At 35.5% G+C, this 22657-nt stretch overlaps 2 protein-coding genes across 3 annotated transcripts; one reads left to right on the top strand and one right to left on the bottom strand.

Annotated features, from left to right (window-relative positions):
- The first annotated feature begins 528 nt into the window (after nt 1-528).
- On the top strand, nt 529-11760 carry LOC146167903 (endophilin-A3-like). Of its 2 annotated transcripts, none has more exons than XM_083381881.1 (11): nt 529-1229; nt 1346-1417; nt 1940-2059; nt 2335-2431; nt 2842-2975; nt 4087-4144; nt 5362-5462; nt 7028-7162; nt 8701-8812; nt 9268-9419; nt 10597-11760. In XM_083381881.1, exons 1-11 carry the CDS (start codon nt 1185-1187, stop codon nt 10645-10647), a joined length of 1077 nt encoding a protein of 358 aa, XP_083238007.1. In that variant the 5' UTR covers nt 529-1184; the 3' UTR covers nt 10648-11760. The 2 variants fall into 2 exon arrangements, with proteins under 2 accessions (XP_083238007.1, XP_083238015.1); XM_083381889.1 differs by lacking the exon at nt 5362-5462 and adding an exon at nt 4629-4729.
- On the bottom strand, nt 11421-22657 carry LOC146167902 (26S proteasome non-ATPase regulatory subunit 2-like). Its single transcript, XM_083381876.1, has 22 exons — nt 22426-22657; nt 22036-22092; nt 21035-21199; nt 20753-20874; nt 20353-20449; nt 20120-20256; nt 19772-19930; nt 19109-19249; nt 18919-18983; nt 18638-18790; nt 18215-18325; nt 17912-18035; nt 17379-17466; nt 16797-16959; nt 16602-16703; nt 16004-16155; nt 15481-15612; nt 14314-14482; nt 13453-13568; nt 13022-13127; nt 12343-12507; nt 11421-12012 (listed from the first exon to the last, which is right to left on the bottom strand). Exons 1-22 carry the CDS (start codon nt 22522-22524, stop codon nt 11879-11881), a joined length of 2757 nt encoding a protein of 918 aa, XP_083238002.1. The 5' UTR covers nt 22525-22657; the 3' UTR covers nt 11421-11878.

Genomic DNA, 22657 nt, shown 5'->3' with positions numbered 1-22657 from the left:
GCCTTTTTTCCGGACGTAAAAACCTTACTTACACAACCAGGATAACACAAAAGAAAATAGCTACCATAGAACTGTTCTTGTACAAAGGGTCAAGAGTAAGGTTTTTTAGATTGAAAGTTTGAAGATACACAATTTTTAGAAGTTAATATTGTAATTACATGCTTTATTAATCCTAAAGCTTACAAGTGTAATTGAAAGTCAGTATTGAATAAAGGTGTTCCACCCTATAAAAGAGTAAACTTGAAATACATTAAAAAGGGAAGGAGTTATTTACTTGATAAAATATAGGTAAACTTGCTATAATCACTAATGTTATGAATATGCATACCTGAGCAAGCTGGACAAATAGCCACTCTGTCTTTTCTGATGCTATTAACCCAGTTAACAAAGTAACTGTTTTTTTAACAAACAAAAAAATTGTTATCAGTATCTTTATTCTATGAATTTCCAGATTGGAAACTTTGGATGTGATGTTAAACTGGCTTAAAATTGTACTGCTGTAATTAAACTTGCTTGACTGTATTAATGTTGCTCTTAACAATTGGGCTGCTTTAAATGAAGCCCTTCCAAAAACCAAAAGTTTGGCTTGAATGGCCAAACATATTTCACTGCGATTTGTTGTGAAACGCATGGCTCCAGCCGTGGCTAAGAGAGCAAACTTTCCAATCTGGAAGAACTTCATAAATATATATTAGATTCAATCGTAGTGATTATTGTGAACAGACAAACAAGTGTAGTTACTTTAGAGGAGAAGTGTTTAGCTAACTTACTTTATAATAATCAAAAACAACTCCTCTGTTAATTGTAATTGTTAACCAACGTTTCGGAAACTTATTCAAGTCGCCTTCCTCAGGGTGAAAGACACTGGACACTTGTAGTACAATACAAAAAAACACAAAGGAAAAAAATGCAATCAACTACACAATAGGAATAGAATAGTGATAATGTATAGCCTCTAGTCCTTGAGCAAGTCTTTGTAGCATGCCAAGGTCATCACATCTCACAAATAACAAAGGAGCTGTTTGTGATTATTATTACTATGTAACAGTTTATGTAACTTACTTTATGTTTGTATTTTGTTTGTTTGTGCAAAATAATAACTATTTTAGCCTGAAAGTTATATATTTTTGTCTTGCTGTTAACTGAAATATTTCAAAGTTGGGTGGAAATTACCAAACAGCATTATGTCTATGGGTGGTTTCAAAAAGCAATTTCACAAAGCTAGCCAGGTAAGCTATGTCCTTAACAGAACATTATACATATAATACAGAAGTATACATTATATGCATGGTTGTGTAGGTATTATATGTATTGTTCGTGGTAATATTATATGTTTTAAATTTAGTTTGTGTCAGAGAAGATTGGAAATGAAAATGACACAACTAAACTTGCTGAGGATTTTGTTGAAATGGAAAGGGTATGGTGGTTATCAAACTGATGTCTAAATAAAAATTAAACTTTTTATCCTAAACATAGTTTAAAACTCTTGTGTAGTGTACAACAAACACTTGTTGGTTAGGAACTTTGACACAAAAATTCCTATGTAACTTTAAGAGGAATAAAATACAAATTTGTTCACTGCAATATTTGGCCTTCTATATTTGCAGGAGAAATTCTCCAGAATTGTTTCCTTTCACAGGAAACTTGTAGATTGACTAAGCAATTCCAAAGCATTGTGCCACTTTGTACAAGTAGCAATAATTTACAACCAAGAGAACTGTGCCAAACACATTAGTTTCATTTAATATTTAAAACTGCCTCTCTGACAATTTTTTAAATACATAATGTGAAAAGTCTCACTTTATTACACAACAGACATAACACAGAATATATATTTATATATATATATATATATATATGTGTAGGTAAATGAAATATTTGAGTGGAAATTTAAACAGATCCAAACAAGTACTTCTAATCACTGTTTTTTTTACTTCAGAAAGTTGACATCACCAGCAAAGCAATCAATGAAATCATGACTCTCACCAAGGAATATTTACAACCAAATGCAACAAACCGTGCTAAAATGAGCATGATGAATACTTACCAAAAAATTCAAGTCAGTTTAAATTATTAGTTTTAAACCATAAATTTGCTCTTAAACATTAATAATAGTTATTGTGTCATAAGTTCAAGATGTTTTAACACTTTTTTAAACTTTTAACCATAATACCTAAAGCTTTTTTCATAAATAGATTCTCTTTAAGATCATGTATTGTATGTTAAGATAAAAAAGATACATATATGTTTATATAAGCCTAATATTGGATGTTTTTATTACAACATTATTTTATTCCTAAGTTTACACTTTTTTACCCTATAATGACATTGTAGGGGAAACAGAAAGATGTAAAATACAAGCAAGCTGAAGAGGTTTTGGGAGATGCAATGACGAAGCATGGGGATGAACTTGGATCTAACTCTAATTTTGGTATGCTTCAAGCATATACAACAATTCAACAAACAATCTATTGCATTAAGTCATTGGTGTAAACAAAGCCAACTGCACAGTGTGGCAGTACCCTACTGCTGTAGATTTTTGATATGCCATATACTTAGATTGCACCGTATGGTAACTAATATGCTGATCTGCAGCAAATATATAAAAACAAAAAAATAATAAGCGATTTGAGAAAAAAATGAGCGATTTACATTCTTTATAGTTACTATGAACTGTGATGTGTGTGACACCCATTTTCTTCTAAAAAAAATCCAAAAAAAATAAAAATCCCCCAAAACTTTACTCAAACAAATTGATAGTATTGAAAAACCTACAAAATAACCTGCGAATATTATTTTAAAGATCTTATTTTAGTAAAATTTATTTTGGTAATTATATAGGTAATTCATTGAAGAAGGTTGGAGAAGGCATGTTACAACTTGCTGAAATAAAAGATTCCCTCGACTTTGGAGTCAAACAGCAGTTTCTTGACCCATTGCAACAGCTTTGTGATAAAGACATAAAGGAAGTTATGGTAAGTTGTCCCTCTAATACCGGACACCTACTTAGCAATATGGAGTTTACACAAGCTTGAAAATTTGTATGCTGCTTGCCTGTGAACAGTCTTTATTGTAGAATACAACAACTTATTAATGCATTATTGTAAGAAAATATTCAAGTTATCCTAGTTAAACTAGCCATTGCTGGTAATTGTGCCATAAATAAATCATTCACATAATGATAAACAAAAATAAAAATTGTTTTTCAAAAGTTTGTGTTTGCTAATTACTCAGAATGAAATGCTGATTACTCAGAATGATAAAAGACTGGAAGCATTACGGTCCACATTAAGCTATCGTGATAAGTTTGCACTCAAAATGAGCAAAAACTAATCGGTTATATATCTTAACAAAATGGTAAAATCTTGGTTATGCCATTATATGAATGTCTGGTATGTTTGTTTTTTTTGTCTATTATCTTATTATAGTTGTGATTTAAACTGCACTATGAATCGATGCAATTTAAAGTACTGTTTGTAATCTTAAATCTTACATCTAACAAATAAGACTTTTACATAAATTTAAATGTTCAACTTTGTATAGCTTGAATGTGTATAGTTTGTACACTAAACCATATTAAAACAAATCCAGAACCTTACCAAAAAAATAAACAAAAAGTTTCAATGGCCACACTACTCTACTACTACGCCAACTAATGCTAAAAGAAACACAGTTTTGAGTTGTTGCCTATGTGTAGAAAAACATGTATTGGCACAATAGCATTAAATATGACATACAGAAAAAGTTTCAGTGGCCAGTATGTGATGGTTTGTTTTAGGCTAGCTATTATAAGCAATTTATGTTGTTAGGACAAAAAATGAGAAATTTAAATTTTGTTGGAAATGGCTAACAAAATATTATTGAAATATTAAAAAAAATAAATTATATTTTTGTTAAAAACTTTTTGTTTAATCACTGCTTGTGGCTTATTTAACCTAAACTCTTAAGTCCAATTAGGACGAATTTGGTAGTTTTATATATAGATATTTGATTTTAGTGTTAAGGCATTGGTTTGTTTTTTAGTTCTGCTTTATGTTTTAATTTCCTGTGTATTCAGAAATGGTTACATTTGCATTTTAACTTTAGCATCACCGGAAGAAACTATCTGGCAGAAGGCTGGACTATGATTATAAACGAAAAAGAGGTATTTCTGTGTTAATATGTTTAAATTGATATTTAGACTAATTTCTGAATTTATATGGTTAAATTGTTAACTGAAAAGTTAAAATAATGGTTCAAACTTCACCAAAATATATGTGCCTTTCTTGCAGGAATTCTTTTCCTATTTCAACATGTTGTTTAAGGCTTTTATTACTATCATGGCCTTTCCTTGCCAAGTTATCTATATATCTATACCCAACATTAAAAGTGCCTTTTCTACCTACCTGAAATTAAAAGTTTTTTACCACATTGACCTACTATGTAACACAATAGTTTGCTGTTGGTACTCACACCACATATTGCCAAACTGGTTATAGGCAATTAGGTTAGTTAAATCTCATCATAAATAAAAGTCTGTAATAAAATAAAAAACATATAATAGAAAAGAGTCATTGACTTATACTAAAAATCCTTCGATGTGATGATGGAATACCTATTTTTCTTAACATTTTGGTGGTGGTTGGTAGGTAGTAAAATATCCCCTGAGGAATTGCAACTAGCAGAAGACAAGTTGCATGAAGCCTATGAACTTGCCGACCTATCCATGTCCAACATAGTAGACTCAGATGTGAGTTAAACTTAGCAGTTGCCAGAAGCAATTTGCATTGTTTCATAAAGCTTAGAGAAATGGTTGATTCTGCCATCGTGTCACTAACACAACGTTTTATTTTTTCCAAAATCAACCCAAAATGTTGTCGTAGTATTTACTGTTTTCTTACTGATTCTGCATGAGTACCATTTTTGGTTTTCTTTTTCTTGAAGTGGTGTATAATAAATACACATCTATGTATCAAAAATATCTATAAATATTTTATTTATATGTCTTGGTACGTTATTGCATGAATTATTAGTCAAAAAGGACAACTTGTGGGCCACCTTAGACATATTTTGTATTCCCCATCTTATTTAGTATCTTGGCACATCAATTCACACTTATGGTTCGAAGAAAAACATTATTATTCGAAGATAAATTAATAAAACAATCGTTTTTTAATTATTAATTTCGGCGCTATCAACGACCCAACTCTAACGTGAAGCATTAAACTGGCATTCATCAGAGAGTGTACAAATTTGACAAATCGGAAAGTTTGAAACGTCCAATTTTCCAGCTCAATTTAGTCGATAGATATATTTGTAGTTCCTAATTCCCTATCAGTAGCCACTGTAGCTGTTTTGTCACTATTACTTGGCAACGCGCAGGCGCCAAGGTGCCACCGGAAGAGGTAACAATGGCCGAGCAAAAGTTGGAAGAGTCTCTCGACCTGGCGGACAGCAGCATGTTCAATCTGCTGTCGGGAGATGTGAGTTGCCTTAATTGCTACAAGCCGCCACTGCGCTCATCAAGTGTGACATTGAGCGCCAGATCAATACACGTTTGTGTGCTTGCTTGCCTGTTAGCACCGACGCTTTTTAAAACCAGCAATGCTTTGTTTCCATGTCCGCTTTGCAAAATCCTGCCCTATGCCGCACTGCTTTTATTATGCTAAGCAAAGCGGCCATAGAAACTCTGCTTTAAATATCCCTCGCTTTGTTATGACCACTTTACAAGTTTTGGCTAGCTGCTTGCGCATAAACTGTTAAATGATGGATTGTGTAAGTTAGTTCTGAAAGATGGATACAGGCCTTTAGCCTAAAATCAGTTATTTTACAATCATTAAGTATCGCCAAACAACAAAACTGCTTAATAATTTTGTAATGGGTAACGGTATAAACGTAAAGCTTATCCTATATGAGGAATAGGTTTAAAAAACGTTGTGTAGAAGCGCTTACCGTGACACGAAATTATACCACTTAACGATACTGTTCTATTAAGCTTTCGCTTTGACTTATTGATATCTCGAACCCCGTGTGATTTGTAAACTGCAAGGTTTTTCCTAAGCCTAATGATTATAAAAATGTTGATATTAAAAAATTATGCGAAAATGACTTAAAAAAAACTATTTAAACCCGTATTTAGTAAGAATTCGGCGCCTGTTCGGTGCACATATTATTGAAAGTCTTATAATCACCATATTAATTGACGCAATCATCACTGGCAACCTTTCGATCGCTCAAGCAACTCTCGGTGGTTATTTTCAGGCGGGCCGCGCAGTGATTTGCATGCTTCGTCACGACGATGCGTTGTTCAGTTGGCGTCGCATGTGGGACGATCACTCACCACGCTTCCTCCTCCTAGGGGAGAAGCGCTGTCCATGTTTAACCCGTGCATGATGACGTAACAGTAGCAGTAGTGGTCGTAGTTTTAGTTGCGAGTCGTTTGAGGTGATGGTAGTTTGACTCGATCATGAACGAAACTCACTCATTCTGCCTGTTACACTAACACTGCTTGCTTTTTATCGTGTTTCATTGCCGTATCATGGAACCGCAAAAGCTTTTATGCCGCCACTGACAAAAATAGTACTAAATTTGAGATGCAAACGTTTTCTGAGCATTTTTTGCTAATCAACCGAATTAAATGTCGCTGTCAAACTGTCAGTGTTTGATGTTTTGCGACAAAGTTTTAATTTTGGCCAATTTAGTAGCCTTTTCGTTCTAAATTATTTTGTCCCTAAATGTGTTTTAATACTTTTTCGATTTGTCCTAAATTTGTGTTGCGGCACACTATTTGCGGTCCCATAAACTAGACTATAGTGTGTCTCTTGTATAAACACTATTTGTTGAATTGTAGTCAATGCTTTTTGTAATAAGCTTTTGGTAATTTAAGTACAACATGTGTTCATCAAAAATTTTAATGACCACGCGTGTAAAAAATGTTTGTTAACTTTACGTCAATTCTTTTTGTAATAAGCTATTTTTAATATAAGTACAACATGTGTTGTTTATCAAAATTTTAAATGTGTGTGACGTTTTTGCGGGGCGAATTTAGGTGGAGCAGGTGAGTCAGCTGTCGACGTTAGTCGAAGCGCAACTGGAATACCATCGTCAGTCCTCCGATATCCTTGAAGCTTTGCAGGACGCACTCAAGGAGCAAATTGACGAAATCAACGCCCAGCCAGAGAGGGTAGGCGGTCGTGTTTGATTTTTGCTTTGGCGTTAGGTAAATAAGAAAATTTCACGAAAAGTGTGGGGGTGTTTAATACAATTAGGTCTTTAGTGTGATGTGTAGTTTGCTTTATGTGTTAACTTTTCCAACGATTTCGCCTTACATATTTCATTGTTAAATAGACTGAACTAGGGTTGGCAAGCCTGTCAATTGACCGCACTTTATTTAACCGGTCAAATACTCATATTGGATTCAAATGTTGTAAATTATTTAAAAGTTGTTTTTTGATTTAAACTTGATGGTAACTTTTTTAAAGAATTCAAATATAAATGGTAGGGTTTACCTGATGCAAACACATGTTCTTTAGTAATAACAAAGCGTTTGTAATAGCAAAGTAGATTTGTACTTGAGCCAAAACGTTCATATACTTATTTAAAGTTAAAATTAAGGTTTATTTTTAACTTCAATTGCATTATGATAGTGTGTATAGTATTTGACCTATTTGACGAGTATTTGACCGGATTTTATTTGACTGGTCAAATGCCCAACCCTAGACCGAACAAAACAATTCTTAAAGCCAATGGATTATAATTATAAATTACCTAATCGATAGATTACTTAGCCATTTTGCCCGTTGCGAGAAAATTGTGTTTATATCGGTGTGAGACATTTATGACTTTTGTTTGTTAGAATTTTCTTTTCCATATTAATATGTTCGGTCTTTACTTTTGATTTCTATTGTCAAACTTTAATATTTACAACAGTAGGATTATGCGCTGAAAATTTTGTGAAACCACACGTCACGCCCTAAGTTTATTGACCACCGACACGGAACATCGGTTTGCTGACAAGTCTGAATACGGTCTGATTGCACCAAAGCGCAAGAAGCGTTCCGCTGCAAGCGATACACGTAGTGTTTTGTTATTCATCCGGTATATGCTCTGCCCTTAACTTCGTTATTTTCGTATATTTAACACCCGCGCGACCCTTGATTGTTTATTGCGCCCATGTGTTTTTTCTGGTTAGACCAGGGGTTCTTAAACTGGGGACCGTAAATGAGTTTAAGGGGGTCCATGAAGGCCTAATTGAAATATTAGTGTCTATTTAAAAGTAAGCATTTTTTTCAAAGAAAGCAGTTTAATTAAAAACAAAACGGTTTTGCGCTGTATTTAGACTCCATTTCACTTTTACATTTTTTAGACCAAAATCAACAGCTCTATAAAGTTACTTGTATTGTAAGGTCAATTTATGACTTCATTTTTTGAAAATATTTGCCTATCGTGGTCCACGCGACGTCAAAAAATTTGTTAGGGGTCGTCGGTAAAAAAAAGTTTACGACCTGAACGCCAAACCTGTTAATGGCGCAACTACCGGGTTATCGATTGTTTCGCACGCGCATTGCAACAAAGTCTTGCGCGCATACCGTGATCATATATGACAGTTTGTAGCGTGCGTGTTCGTCATACCGGTTCTGCACAATTGTGTATGCTATGTCGCCACTGATAAGCCTGTGATATTATTTATCATGGAGTTGCATCAACAATCTCGTTTTTCAGGACCGACCAAAGAAGCAGTTACGAACCCCAAGCTCCAACGCTGCTGACAGATCACCGGCAATGCCCCCTAGCAGCAGCCCACGGCACAGTATTACACACCAAGCACCCGCTGGTAAGTATTCTTATATGCACTAGTTACTGTAGGTTGATTGCAGCCGTGGTGTGCAGATGACAGTGTTAACAAAATAATATCGCTGTACAATTTCGTTAAATATGATGGCAACGGGATTATTAAAGCCTAATGTATTTTAATATTGTATTTAGCGTTTTGTCAAGCCTTACAAGTTGGCCTACACAACGCAAATAAATGAGTGTCGATTTGATCACAAAAAAATTAAACTAGGTATTGAACTTTCCTGCAACATTTTTCCATCCTTTTTCTGATTTTCGTAAGCCTACTGACACTTTTTCTATTGAATTTAAAACTAGCGGCCTAAACTAGAACTTATTACGGCTCATTGTTGTTGGGGTCATTGCTGCAGAAAACTGACAATAAAAAAATTCTGGGCGAATTCGCATTTGTCAATGTCACTAGACGAGACCATGCTTTACTTAATTATCTTATAGTGGAAAAGCCGGTGTCTCAGCCCAGCTGCAAGGGTCTTTACGACTTTGAGCCAGAAAACGAAGGCGAACTGGGTTTCCTCGAAGGCGAAGTCATCACTCTGGTGTCTAGGATTGACGAGAACTGGTTCGAGGGAATGAATAACAAAGGCCAGGTGAGATATCGATATTTTTAGTATTGCCAAATATATTTACGTTAAATGAAAAACTGACACTGTATTTAAACGACGAGAATGTATCGTTTTTAGCAAATTGTATTACTGTGTGACATGGCTTTACCTGGGTTGCTAACACTTGTGTGGTGTCATTAGCATGTGAATGCATTTTTCGTCATCTTGCAGACAAAAATCGTTATTTAAATTCCCTTATAGATTTTGCGATGGAGCATTGTGGTTTGTTTGAATGGTGGCACATTAGGCCGCGACACATTTCCTTCGGTAAACATTCGCGCCAAAGCTGTGTTAAATTGCGATCTCGTTAGAAGCTAGCAAACGTTGGCTAATTCCTTGATTTGACCAAATCAATGCTAATGTCACTTAGTCGTGCCCTTTGTAGATGTACGGTTTTTGAGGCTCAAGACAAAAAGCTGCAGTAAAACTTTTCACCTTGCGGACCCCTTTGGTTTCTCGAAATAACGGCGCACCTCTTTATGTTTAAAACCGCGAAAAATTTGTAATTACATTGACCTTCAGTTCGGCACTCACACAAACTATTTACCTAGTGTACACTGTCAAAAGATTCAATTTATCCGCCTGTAACATGTTATAGAGAGACCCTTTGGTGGTAACCTTATAATCTAAATCAGTGTTTCCTAAACAGGTAAATGGTTCACCCCAGGGTGAATAAAATTTTTGCAGAGGTGAACTGTCAGAAATTGCCGATAGCTTGCGAGTGAGGCGGATATGCCGGGTGTTCATTTTATTCTGTTATATATAGACGAGATAGTTTTATCATATCATGAAACAAAGGTGATTGAAATCTGGAGATAGATGCGAGGGGTGAATAAAACTAAAAAAGTTTAAGAAGCACTGATCTAAATCATTGATTTCCAACCTCTTATGGATTGTGGACAACCAGATATAATAAACAGATTGTGGAACCTTACTCAAAAGTTATCACAATTAAGAGTGAGAAATATCATTTGGTTTGTTTTACCTACGTAAAAGAGTTGTAAGATGCCACTATAGTAAGAGTCAGATTTTAAAATTTCCAAATATTGGGTTGGGCGCCATTGATCTTAAAACAAACTACTTTTAGACAATTTCGTTGTTTACCGATGTATTGTTTTTCTTTTGCAGTTATCACATATTACTTTTATTTGTTTATTTGCAGACTGGCTTCTTTCCCGTGAGTTACGTTGAGGTGCTTTTGGACTTACCCTAGGTTGAGAGTCAAGCCAATGGCACCTGAGGAGGAAGGCGGCTTGCGGAAACGGTCCCGAGACTATTAAAATGATATCAAACTACCGATGGCACTTTGCGATTGCGCGGAATGTCACCCACGATGAAAGTAGAGGCCTTCATAAACTCGGACAACGCTTTCTTTTTCTAGATTTATTCGCTAAAACATTTGCGTCGCAATTTCTTGTTTTTTTTTTCATTTTCTATCAAAATAGCGCTACTAAGCTTGGGCGGTGGCCGAGACTAATCTGGGGATCGCTAATAAGAAACACTTTTAAAAAGTCAGCCCTACGTAAACCAATTACTTACGCTGCACATAGAGAATGAGCAACGTTCCAGTTTAATATGAATCAAATTGCTTACTGTAGTTTGCCTTCATTCATGACTTTTAACAGTTGTCGATCCTCCATTTAGTTTTGTCCTGTTGTATTGCATTATATCGAATGTCTTGTATTGAATTATATTTAATTCATGTTTTAAGCGCCTATTAATCTGTATCCGCTACTGTATTTTTCACTACGTAATTCGCAATTTAAATCCCGTGTAGAAGTGATATTTGTTGCACTGTTCGTATTTGTCCCAAAGTTAGTTGGAAAACTCTCTCGATGTGGTGAGAAATTTACACTTCACTTTTCGTACTATTTCTACCTGCTATCAAATATAGACAACATCAATATTCATTAACTGAAAGCAAAAAATAACCACGTGGCTACCACATTAAATTCAACCAAGGTATATTTATTATATACGCGCTCTTGCTGTTTCGATTACCGTTCTAGTTCATATAATTCATTATCTTGTAACCCTTCGACGTATATACAAGGATATATTATTTCAACCGCACAACTATTTGTTTGGTTTCTTGAAAGAATCACACTAGTTAATGCTGGTTTTTCAAGTTCGTCGTAGTGTGCGAACCAGGATAAAAAAATTGAAAATGGTTCCAAGTTCTTGAGGCACATCCTCATGTTTTATAATGGAACTGGTTTATTTACTATTTGACGCCGAAAAACAACAATTTCACGTTAAGTAGTAGCGTGCCCGAGTTTCGAAAAGCAAAAGAAGCTGAAATAAGTTTCAAAGGACAAACGACACAATAGTCGAGGGGCGACAGACAGGTCCGTATAGCTTTTGCCGGGACACGAGGGGTATATGAAAGCAGCTTTATAAAAAGCCACCATCAAGCCTCGGAATGACCTTGGTCGTTGGATAAATTACTCGTAGTCGGGGTTCTTGCGCAAAATGACGAATCCCTCGACCACTGGGGTGAGCGAGATGTACTCTTCAGTGGCCAGCTCTGCTCTCTCACCGTACGCCAAGAGTACAGGGGTGGTGTGGGTTTGAAAGCCTGCGTTAATACAAATTATGTTACACAGGACATTTCAACTAAAGGGTCAAGGGTAAGTCTAGGTGAAATGTACGCGTTTGACCTGCCTGCAAAAGAAGCACCACTTAGTATCGAAGGCATTCGTTTTGTAAAAAAAAACATGGACTACTACTGTAAAAACACATGCATTAGATTTCAGACTAGGAAGTGTTAGAGAAAACCATCAAAGTTTGCAATAAAATATAATTGTAATATCGAACTATATGTCATTAAAAAAAATATTGTTACCGTATCTAGCATTACAAAACTATATTACTACGACGTTTGTACCGTACACCGCGTCTGACTTACCAGTGATGGTTTTTGGTTTGCCGGCTTGTCCGACCACGTCCACTGCTTGACCGACGCGCACGCTGACTGGAAGTGGGTTCAACTCCTCGTCAAAGGTCACCAGCATCCGGGGTTGGATGGCCGGGACCATTGTGTAAAGCATGTAGTGGGACCTGCCCAACACCGCTGTACAAAAAGTGTAGTTGTTTTGATTGATCTTTGTAACTCTTTTTGTAATCGCTCGGACCAAAACTCGAACAGCGTAACACACATAGATTATCATAAATTTGAAATGCGACAAGATGTTAAAAGGTAAAGTGCATGCACTTAATCTAAAAACAATACACGACAAAACAGGTGCTAATAGATGGACATATAGTGCAAATGGGTTACAACTATTCTTGACAAACTTTCCAGTGTTGTAAACAAGTCATTTCATCATTTTGAAATGACTTTAACTCCCAGTCAAGTCATTTAAAAAAAAAATTTAGTCGAAGTCAAGTCTATATGAGAGCAAGTCAGTTTCAAGTCATGGCATTGACATAAAAGTAAAACGTTAAACTATAAAAATAATATACAGCAAATAAAGTTTGTTTAATGTAAAAAACCTTTTTTTGAAAAACACTTAATTTAATCCCAAGTCATTTGAAAACAGTGACTTAAATCAAGTCAAGTCACTACAACACTGAAAATGGCTTACTATTTTTGACGTCGAGCAGTGCCACCGCAACTGAGAGCAGAGAAGCAAGGGCGACGGGACTGAGTAGTTGTCGGTCGCTGTGATAGGGCTGCAGGGTGAGTGTGCCCTGTACAATAAACGTAGTATTAGGAACATGAGTGCAACAATTACAGAACACAAAAAGCAATAAGGAAAACTCCATTTTTATTGCATTTTGGCGTTTCAAGCAAGTATCCAAATCAATTAGATTAGACTGCTAAATGTTGCAGTGAGACGTTAAATAAATACCAAAGCACATACAAAAGTAGGTTTTATTTTGTTAAGCATCGTTTTTAGGTTATTCAAGTTAAAGTTGCTGAAAAATAATAAGATTTAATATTGAAACATTAAAACACACGAGTTTTTAAAAACAATAAATCAACGAGTTCTGTTAAAGCTTTTAAGGGTCAAACCTTTCCCAAATGGACAAGTCCTTGAGTTAACCGAACGAGGAACAGGTTGTTCGGGTCCTTGGAATAATACACGGCCAAGTTGCGGAGCATCTGCGCCAACCTCGCGTTGTTGGTACCTAAGCAAAGTGAAATAAATAACATAATTGTGTAATCAGCGGGAACGGGAACGCTATATTCAACAGCATTTGTAGCAATCTTAAATGTTAAACTTTTTGTTGACTTGTTAACAGTAATTTGGACGTAGTAGTTTTATTAGGTTTGTTCGAATTTATAAATTAAGCTCAAAGTTTCAGTTGTTGAATAACCGCAAAGCCGGGTTTACTGCAGGCGAAGACACGTCTTGTGCCAAATCGCAAACAAATTACATCACATATTAACATATTCGCCGACCCTAACATTATATAACACAGTGGTTTTTAACCGGGTGTAATGTACACCCCAGGGTGTAACATAATTGTTAAAGAGTGTTTCACATTGACGGGGTGTACTGGGGTGTACAAATACTGCATTACAATAACTCTGTGATTAGGCATCATAATAAATAAACAGGTTTATTGCCAGACTGACTGGAGTGTCCAATACATGGCGCAACGTGTATTTAAGTGTACGTAGCTCGTAAGATACTATATATTCTATTTGTGACATCATAACCAAATATTTCCCTTGATAATCATTATTGTGAGGTACTAAATAGTTCGTCGTAACGGTTAATATTTCTTTTTGCAGCACAACAGGGTGTACAAGTTCTTTAGTAAACGTTAAAGTGTGTACTGTTCCAAAAAGGTTGACAAGCACTGATATAACATACATGATTTACCAGTAGTACACAAAGAAGCGAGGTACCGGGTCAAAATAACTCACCGCTTCCGACCAATCCCATGCCGAAGATGGAGTTGTGCACGACCTCAGCGTCGGAGTCGTGGCTGAACTTGGAGAGCGTGTCGAGAATATGCAGCTGTGGGTTGGACACGGAGGTAAGGGCCAGGGCCAGGGGAACGGTGCGCCGAACTGCGATGTCGCCGTATCGGTACTGGAACAAATCGACAAGTATTTGGCCTATTGTTGGTACAGAAAAACAAGTTTTGCCGGTTTTATAAATGCCCATATGGCGATTGCGGTTAGGCTAATCTATTTAAAAAAGCGGTGTTTAGCTGGTTTGTCGATCACGCCAATTGCTTTACAAGCGGTTCGTAGGTGGGATGTGACTGTATGTGAAGCTATTTATAAAACAAGCACATCACTTTTTGTTTTAAAAGTTGACAGTGAACAAAGCGAGCGTGTAAATCTGGCATGTATTGTAGTGGTACAATTCAGAAAGAAGAAACAAAAACGTTTTATACTTGTCAACATATAAGTGACTATTTTTTTCTGCATCAGCATGACTATATTATTATGCATATATTAATTTCAAAATCAGATTTTACTCAAAAACATAGGTGCGTCTCATACTTATAAGAGCTTTAAAACGAAAAAAGGCAATTTTTTTTAACACACCAAAACAAATCGGCGTCACCCCTACGAAATGTGATCGACAATAGGCAACAAAGCAACTTCATTATTTATCCAAGGCAACCCAGCAAAAAGGAGCAATTATTGTTTAAAAGCGCCAAACTTCGACCTATTACATTCCTTTATCTTTTGATTTTGCGGCTTTACGGCCTTGCCAAAATATTTTAAGTCAGTGCTGAAAATTTCACCCCTAAGTTCATAAAGTTACACCTGAATTGATTGTCAAAGGTCAAAATGCCTGCCTTAACGAGCTTCGTAGTAATAAAACTTATAATAAAAAGTACCCTTAAAAACGCAAGCACTTCCGGAAACGTTGCGACACTTTTGACATGTTCTCGCGGCACACCGGTTGCGGAAGCACTGTTCAACAATATCTATAGCCTTCGGGAAATTTTAGTCACTAAAACATGAAAAGCCCGCAGTTATTACCCAACTCTAACCACTGGAGCTAAGTGAATGTTACATACTTATTTATGCGGAGGTATATTGACAAAAACGATGCCGACTTAAACGACGTACCAAGTGTCCAAAAGAACGGAATGCCATTTCAGAACCGATTTCCTCTCCCATGGAGATTAAGCCGATTCCCAGGACTGCGGCCGCATGCTTGCTCATTCCCCAATCGGACGACTTTGTCTTTTTGTCATCGTTCTAAATTTGGAAAAAATAATTTATGCTCGTTTTATTGTGCAGGGTTGCAACGTGGCAAATAAATCAAATACATTCAAGGACTTATAAGTATTCAAATACATACAATCGAAACTCTTTACGTGCTTCAAATATAAATCAAAATCAAAACAGTAATAATGCTAAGAACTGGTTTTACAGAGACGATTTCTAAACACATGCGGTCAAGCACGTCAAAAATAGGACTATATTAAGACTTTAAAAAACACATAGGGTCTTTGGACGACTTTTCAATACGCATATCAATTCAATAGTTTGGAGCAACTTTTCACGCATTTTACGGTTATCATCACATCAATATAATTGTTTTAACATTCTCATCGTCTCATTTAAAATGTCCCTGTATGTAACCCACCTTGGATTTGTCATCCTTTTTGCTTTTAGAAGAGCCCTCGGAGGAATCCTTTTTCTTGTCGCTGGTCTTCTCCGCTGCAGCACCTTCCTCTTTTTCGGTGGATTCGGTGCAAATGTGGAGCATCTGCTGGACTTTGAGCACATTGCCGGTACCTAAAACAAAAAAATTATAAAAAAGTCACACAAAATCTGTGGGCTGGTTTGCCGCAAAACAAATTTTGATATTTTCCAGAACAACTTTTGAAAATAAAGATAATCGGGAATAAACTTCCAACGCTTTAAAAAGGAGGCCAGTACCTGCCAAAAACTTCCAAAGTGTACTTTAATCAACAAAATATTTAAAAAAATTGGTAATTATATCAACATTTAGCAAACAAGCAGAGAATACCACAAGGCGAAACAAACTCCACAACTTGATGGGCGAATTTCAGTTTATTGATCAAATTATTTTCTATTGTGATAAAAATCCGCTTTTGTCAAATCGTGGGACGCTAGACTTTTTACAGTTAAACTTTGTCAACTTTTGTGTTGTAATACCGCGAAATACAAAACACAAGTAAATAATAATTTTATAATCAAATTTAAATTTCAAGTCTTACCTGCATACGCGCATACTTCGACCAACACAGTCGCGAAGCCCTTGAGCGGTTCAGGTACAACTTCAAGAGCCATCAAGATCGTATCAACCGCTTCTTGCTTGCCTAAGAATATAAAAATAAATAAATAAAATGATAGTCAACGAAAAATAATTATAAAATACAACGTTTATCTCGCCTAAAATGTGGCAACCTTACCGAGGTAAACGAGTGCCAGGGCGAGCGCGATGTATTTGGCGTGGGACTCCTTCAGTTCCGACTCCGACCTTTCGATCAAAGTTTGCAGCAGCGACGACGTGACGTCACCGTTGCACGTGCCCACTCCGATCAGACCCAACACCAGCGCTGTTATGCCAATAACCTAGCACAAATAGAAGGAAGGTAAGCACGGAATCATATTCTTAGCTTTCAAGAGCTCTCTATTTGTTATTACATAAAATGGGAAGAATGTGGCATCTTGAAAATACCGCAATTTTATTTAAGTTTAGTAAAGCAGCGTTGTTAGATCTCAAAGAGGCACCATGGCCTGCAAATACACGCAACTTGATTTTACTGTAGGAAAAAAATTGTCAAACAATTCTTTATAAACAAAGTTTTGTACACTTTTACAGATAATAATATTGTGCTATTATTAAAAACAGGCATTAAATTATGTGTTCGTTAATATGGGATAAACAGCATAGTCTGCACTTTGCAGGATCGTATAGCATCCAACACTTATTTTTGTGTTACCCTCCATATTTATGAAAAAAAGTAATAAATAACTTAAGCTTCACTAACCTCCATGTTGGACTTGGAATCGGCCAACACGGGCGTGAGGAGTGCAATCACATCGGCGTGGTTGGAGCCGGCATATGCAAGACCCAACCTGCATTTCAATACGTTAAAAAAATTACCATTTTATCTATAACACGTATCCAGATCACACTGATGAGTTTCACGGAGACAAAAATTTAACCCATAAGTCGATGACAGGCAAATCAACAAAGAAATAAATTGGCTACTTAGTCATTTTGTATGTGAAAACAATGAATTAAATCTCAGATGGGAAACCTTTCACACTATGGAACAATTTGTTAGCACATTCAACCAACTATGTTTTGCTACTGCTGGCTGTAAACAAAAAAAAACACTTACATCCTTCATACAAAACTCTAAAATAAAATTACTTGTCAGCTATAATGAATAACCCTGTCAAAAACAAGAACCAAAACTAGCGACTAAAATAAACCATTTTTGCAAAAACACAAGTGATTGACAAGCTGTGCTATATACCAATTGTCAAGCAACTGAAAAATAATATCAATGTATACCCCAAGATGGCTCCCACTCTCATCACGTTACTGCTGTGCAGAACATAGTCGGACAGAAGGGCAAGGGCAGGGTCACACTCGTTGCGAACGCCAGCGTTGACGATTCCACATGCGAGCAGGGCACCTAAAAAAAAAAAAACGTGACTGTAACATTAGGAAGCAACAATAGGCTTGAAAGTGGGGATAATAGCCCTTCCGAAGGCACCTAGGAGTTTGCTGGTCTATATTACTGTAGCAGGGTTAGTATTTACCCATGTAGATTCAATTGCCTGCTTGCCGCCATGGTTTATGCATTGAACATACCTGATTTGATGTAGTCCTCGGATGAATACAGGTACTTGTTTATCTGATTGAGTCCGCCATCAACATCCCAAAGCAAGACAAGGCCGAGGGAAGCAGTTGCAGCCAACATGCCTGGCAAATAACACAAAGCAATATTACCAACTCAAAAATAGAAGAGATTACCCACATAATTAAATACATAGTTTGCAATAACAGCATTTAGCCTGATATAGGAAAAAAAATTTAAGCAATTTAAAGCTTTGAAAATAATTAGATACTTAGAATACTTTTTTTTTTTTTTTGTTAGAATACGCAAATTGTCACATTATGTATTGTAAATACATAAACTCACTATTGGATAATATTATTATGATTTATGAATGTAAAATAATTTGTACTTTACACACACCATTAATAAAAAAAATTAAAAAAACATCTCAGTACCATGTTCTTTGTTCTTATAGATCCATTTGTTTCCCTCTTCGGTCAGTAGTTTATCTTGACCAAAGGCTGCATTAACGAAGCCGTTGACATAAGATGAAGCGAGATTCATTCGAGCAGAATCCACATTTGCACCACTTGTGCTCATACCGGGTCCTGGTAAAAAAAATATCCTCAAATGTGATACATGCTTGACCAGTTTTAATTTCACCAAGAACCAACAAAAGTAAAAATCATATATAAAAAGGCACAAAATCAAAATGTGCTTTTACATTATCGCTTACTTGTGTTTTCCAAGTGTGTCTTGTATATGTCCTCTGGAATTTTGGGCTCCATTATGTCCAGTTCTCTGCAGTTAAAATTTACATAAACCTGTTTTAATATTACATTAACTAATAAATAAGTTAGCTGGTTAAATTATATGTGCAACCAGTTTAAACATGGAAGTTCCGGGTTATCGATCAAATGTCTGACCTGGCAAGTGCAAGAAAGTTGGTGGTAAGATGAGAGTTTGAGAGAATTTCTGTTAACTCGTCAGCTTCAGGCATTTCATCATTCAATTCTAGGAACACTTGTTGTCTGCCCAGTGCATAGGCCAGTTGTTTCTGTCGCGACCTATATGAACAGAAATGGGAATTTGTACTACACATGAATTCAGCAGGAAGTGAACAAGTTTATGACAATAAATCAACAACAACTTTTTGTCCACACTTACCACAATGTTTTTATGTACACATTGCCTATAAGGGGTAGAATACTGATTTATGTACTTTAGTTGACTGTTAACATAGCATTTAACAAATATGTTAACACAGTAATCATTGTGGGATTCTGCTATTTTTACACTGCTTATAACAATATTTTTGCTTTCATAATGTGTTATTTATATTTCTATGGCATGAGTGTACTAAAATCTCATTTTAAATATGTTTGCAAATAACTATATTTGTATAAATGTAAAACTTCAGGTAACTTCGACAAACTATTGTTAATGAAGTTTCTTGTTTTAATATAAAAACATCACAGGCGGGGATTTTTGTCAAGTTGTTTTACTACTGCAGAATGACATTGGAAATATTTCTTTGTAATGGTTAACTGGTCACAAAAAGTATAATTGATTTTCTTTTATTAACTTACGAGTCTTTGCATGAAAGGAATATATCTTCAATCAGCTCCATGTCATTAAGGTGCATGGCAAGACGCATAGCTTCTGGGAGACAATCAAATTTGCGGAAAATTTGAACAGCTGTTTGTAAAAGAGTTGTGTTCTCTGGTTCAGCAGTGTATGGCACACAGCTGCAAAATTTGAAATATGAGCACATTTTTTTTATTAAAAGGCCATATGATAATCAACATTACATAATTTGAAACCCCTATAATTCTTTTACATAATTTGAAAACCCTATACTTTTTTAACATAACAAATTTGGGAAAGTGAAATTTTTAATATGTCACACTTAGTGATTTGTTAAGTTTACGTCTTACCTGACAAGGTATAAGCAAACCCGGGGATATGTTGCCTTGTCAACAAAGTTAATAAGAAGATCTAGTTTTTCAATTTCCATCAGTAAGTCGCAGGCCTCAGTTTCGGCATTATGTTTCATGTCGTAAGGCACAACATCCTAAACATATTCACAGATTAGGAAATATAATTATAATATACTACAATGTACACTGTACAGTCGTAACCAATGAAATAAACTTTTCTGATAACATACCCCAACAATAGAAAGAAGTTTATCAAGTTTATCCTTTCCACCTTCTTCCTCTGGGTCAATGTCTTGCCATTCATTGGCTATTTCACCCGAAATGTGTCTGTAGTTAATCAAAAAATTAATATTGTGTCTCTACTACAAATGCTTTAAAACGGCATAAATCATTGAACCGAGGCTACTTATCAAATAATATTAGCAAGGTTTCATATTTGTTTCAATTGGATATCCATTTAATGGTTGTATAAAAACTTGCTAATTTTAACTAGTTTTTTTTTCACATCACTAAGAATACCGGAGGGTTAAAGACCACCCTGTTGTTGGGTAATTTTTGTAGTAACTTGGTTGACACTAATATCAGTTTAGTGTTGTTATTTCAATAATGATGATTATTATGACATCTTACCGCACATATTCATGGCCCCAGGATCCAATTTCCTCTTGGGAACCTAAAAGTCTGTACTTGAGACATTCCCGGTCCTCGGATATAGTCATACCAAGCACAGATACAATGTCTCCACAGAAACACTAAAAATCCAACAAACAATGTTAAATTATATATAATATAATGTTTTTTGTAACCAGCAGCGGAAAAAACCTTAAAAAAACATTTAAAAATTTTTACATTGTTTTATTCATAATTATAAAAAAGTAAATTTATTTAAAAAAATTTGAAGATAATTATTACCTTGTTTTCTCCAGCTGGCAATCTATCATATATCTCTTTGAGAGTTCCATAATGTGGGCGCAAAAATTTTAGTGGCTTTGGAACAGATGTTATTGATGCAGTGGATGATCTGATTTTAGTTCGCAACAGCTCCAGGGCTTGATGATAAAGTGTTGAGTCACTTTCCTGTCAAAAAATTACAAGAACATTTTATAGAATTTATAAAACTAATATAATTTTGCTAAAATAACCAATATTTAAAAACTTCTATGTAATCAATGTGATTGAAATTCATATCCATGTAAAAGTTTGATATACTAATTATTAGCAAGTTAAAAGTTCACAGGCCAATCTGGATTGTGATCGTGTTGGCGGCTCGCGGAAAAGTCAAGTTGACCAGGTGCACCAAGGTCAAGTGCAGCCCTGTAGTGTAACAAATAAATCAGGTTCCGTCCTTAATTTATTTAAGTGCAGGTTTTTTTCTGTTTAAAAAATGTTGCAAGTGCACTCGTTATACTTTCCCTATTTAAAAATTTTGCTATTGCGCGGGGGAGATGCTTAGGTATTTAAATTTGCATGGTTATAATTACAATTACTGCTAAAATTTACATAGCTGAACAAATTTCATAGCAATTTTCTATCGCTGAGTGTGCCATTGTGGGGGATTGAACCACGTTTAGTGTGCCAAACTTTTTATCTTGTTCTGCCAGTCTGGAAAGTATGGCAGAACTTGACGAGATCTTGTGGGAACACGGCCGAACAATCTGGGTGACCGGGTGCGTCAAAGGTAAAAAGGTGCGCATCGGGTGCATTTTATGATTTTCCAGTGTACATTGCACTGTAAACCTATGTCAATGCGATAAATAAGGGTGCACAAGCGTTTTACATATTTGGGGTGCACTTCAGATGTTTTCAGGGATGCACTTTTGATGCTAAACAAACTTAAGGGTGCACTTGTGATAGTTTCCACATTGCCTTGTCTGTAGATGTATCTTATAAAACAAGAATATGCGGTGATTTACCTTTAATCTGTCAACACATAAAGTCAGTTCATCCAAAAGTTGCTTATCCTCTTCACTCTAGAAAATAAATTTAACAAAATGAAATAATTTTAACAGATATATTTACCGTATAATTAAGTCTTGACATTTCTTCCAATAATCTCATATACCAACTAACAACAAAATCTTATGTAGCGACTCTGTGTCAATCAATTTTAATAACATTTATATAAGTGGCATCCTATCATCAGAATACACTAATAATGACTACAAGATGTTCTGTTCGACAACATTTCTACCTAGGTATTCTAGTTATTCTTTGCTGATTATATTATAAAATTAGTTAACATTAGTGAAAGATTAAACTTAAGTTAGGTTGTTAGTTTACAAGTACATTATGAGTAAAAATACCAATTCTGGTTCATCCTCCTCTTTTATAACTTTTTCTTCTTTTTTTGATTCAGTTTTGTCTGAAGAGGAAGGCTGTGCTTCTGATGCTGGAGGTGACATATTCAACCAAGTTTTGAGTTAGAAACAAACATATACTGTCCTCCTTAAAATTAATTAGCAGGAGGTTATACTTTTTAAAGCTTGTGGTTTTAAATTATATATTTTTGGTTTTAACTCAAACTAATAAGATGAC

Source organism: Ascidiella aspersa, chromosome 1, assembly GCF_963924565.1.
Source record: "Ascidiella aspersa chromosome 1, kaAscAspe10.2, whole genome shotgun sequence".
Taxonomy (NCBI): domain Eukaryota; kingdom Metazoa; phylum Chordata; class Ascidiacea; order Phlebobranchia; family Ascidiidae; genus Ascidiella; species Ascidiella aspersa.
Note: the sequence above shows the minus strand (reverse complement) of the source record. Positions and strands in the feature narration are given on the sequence as shown.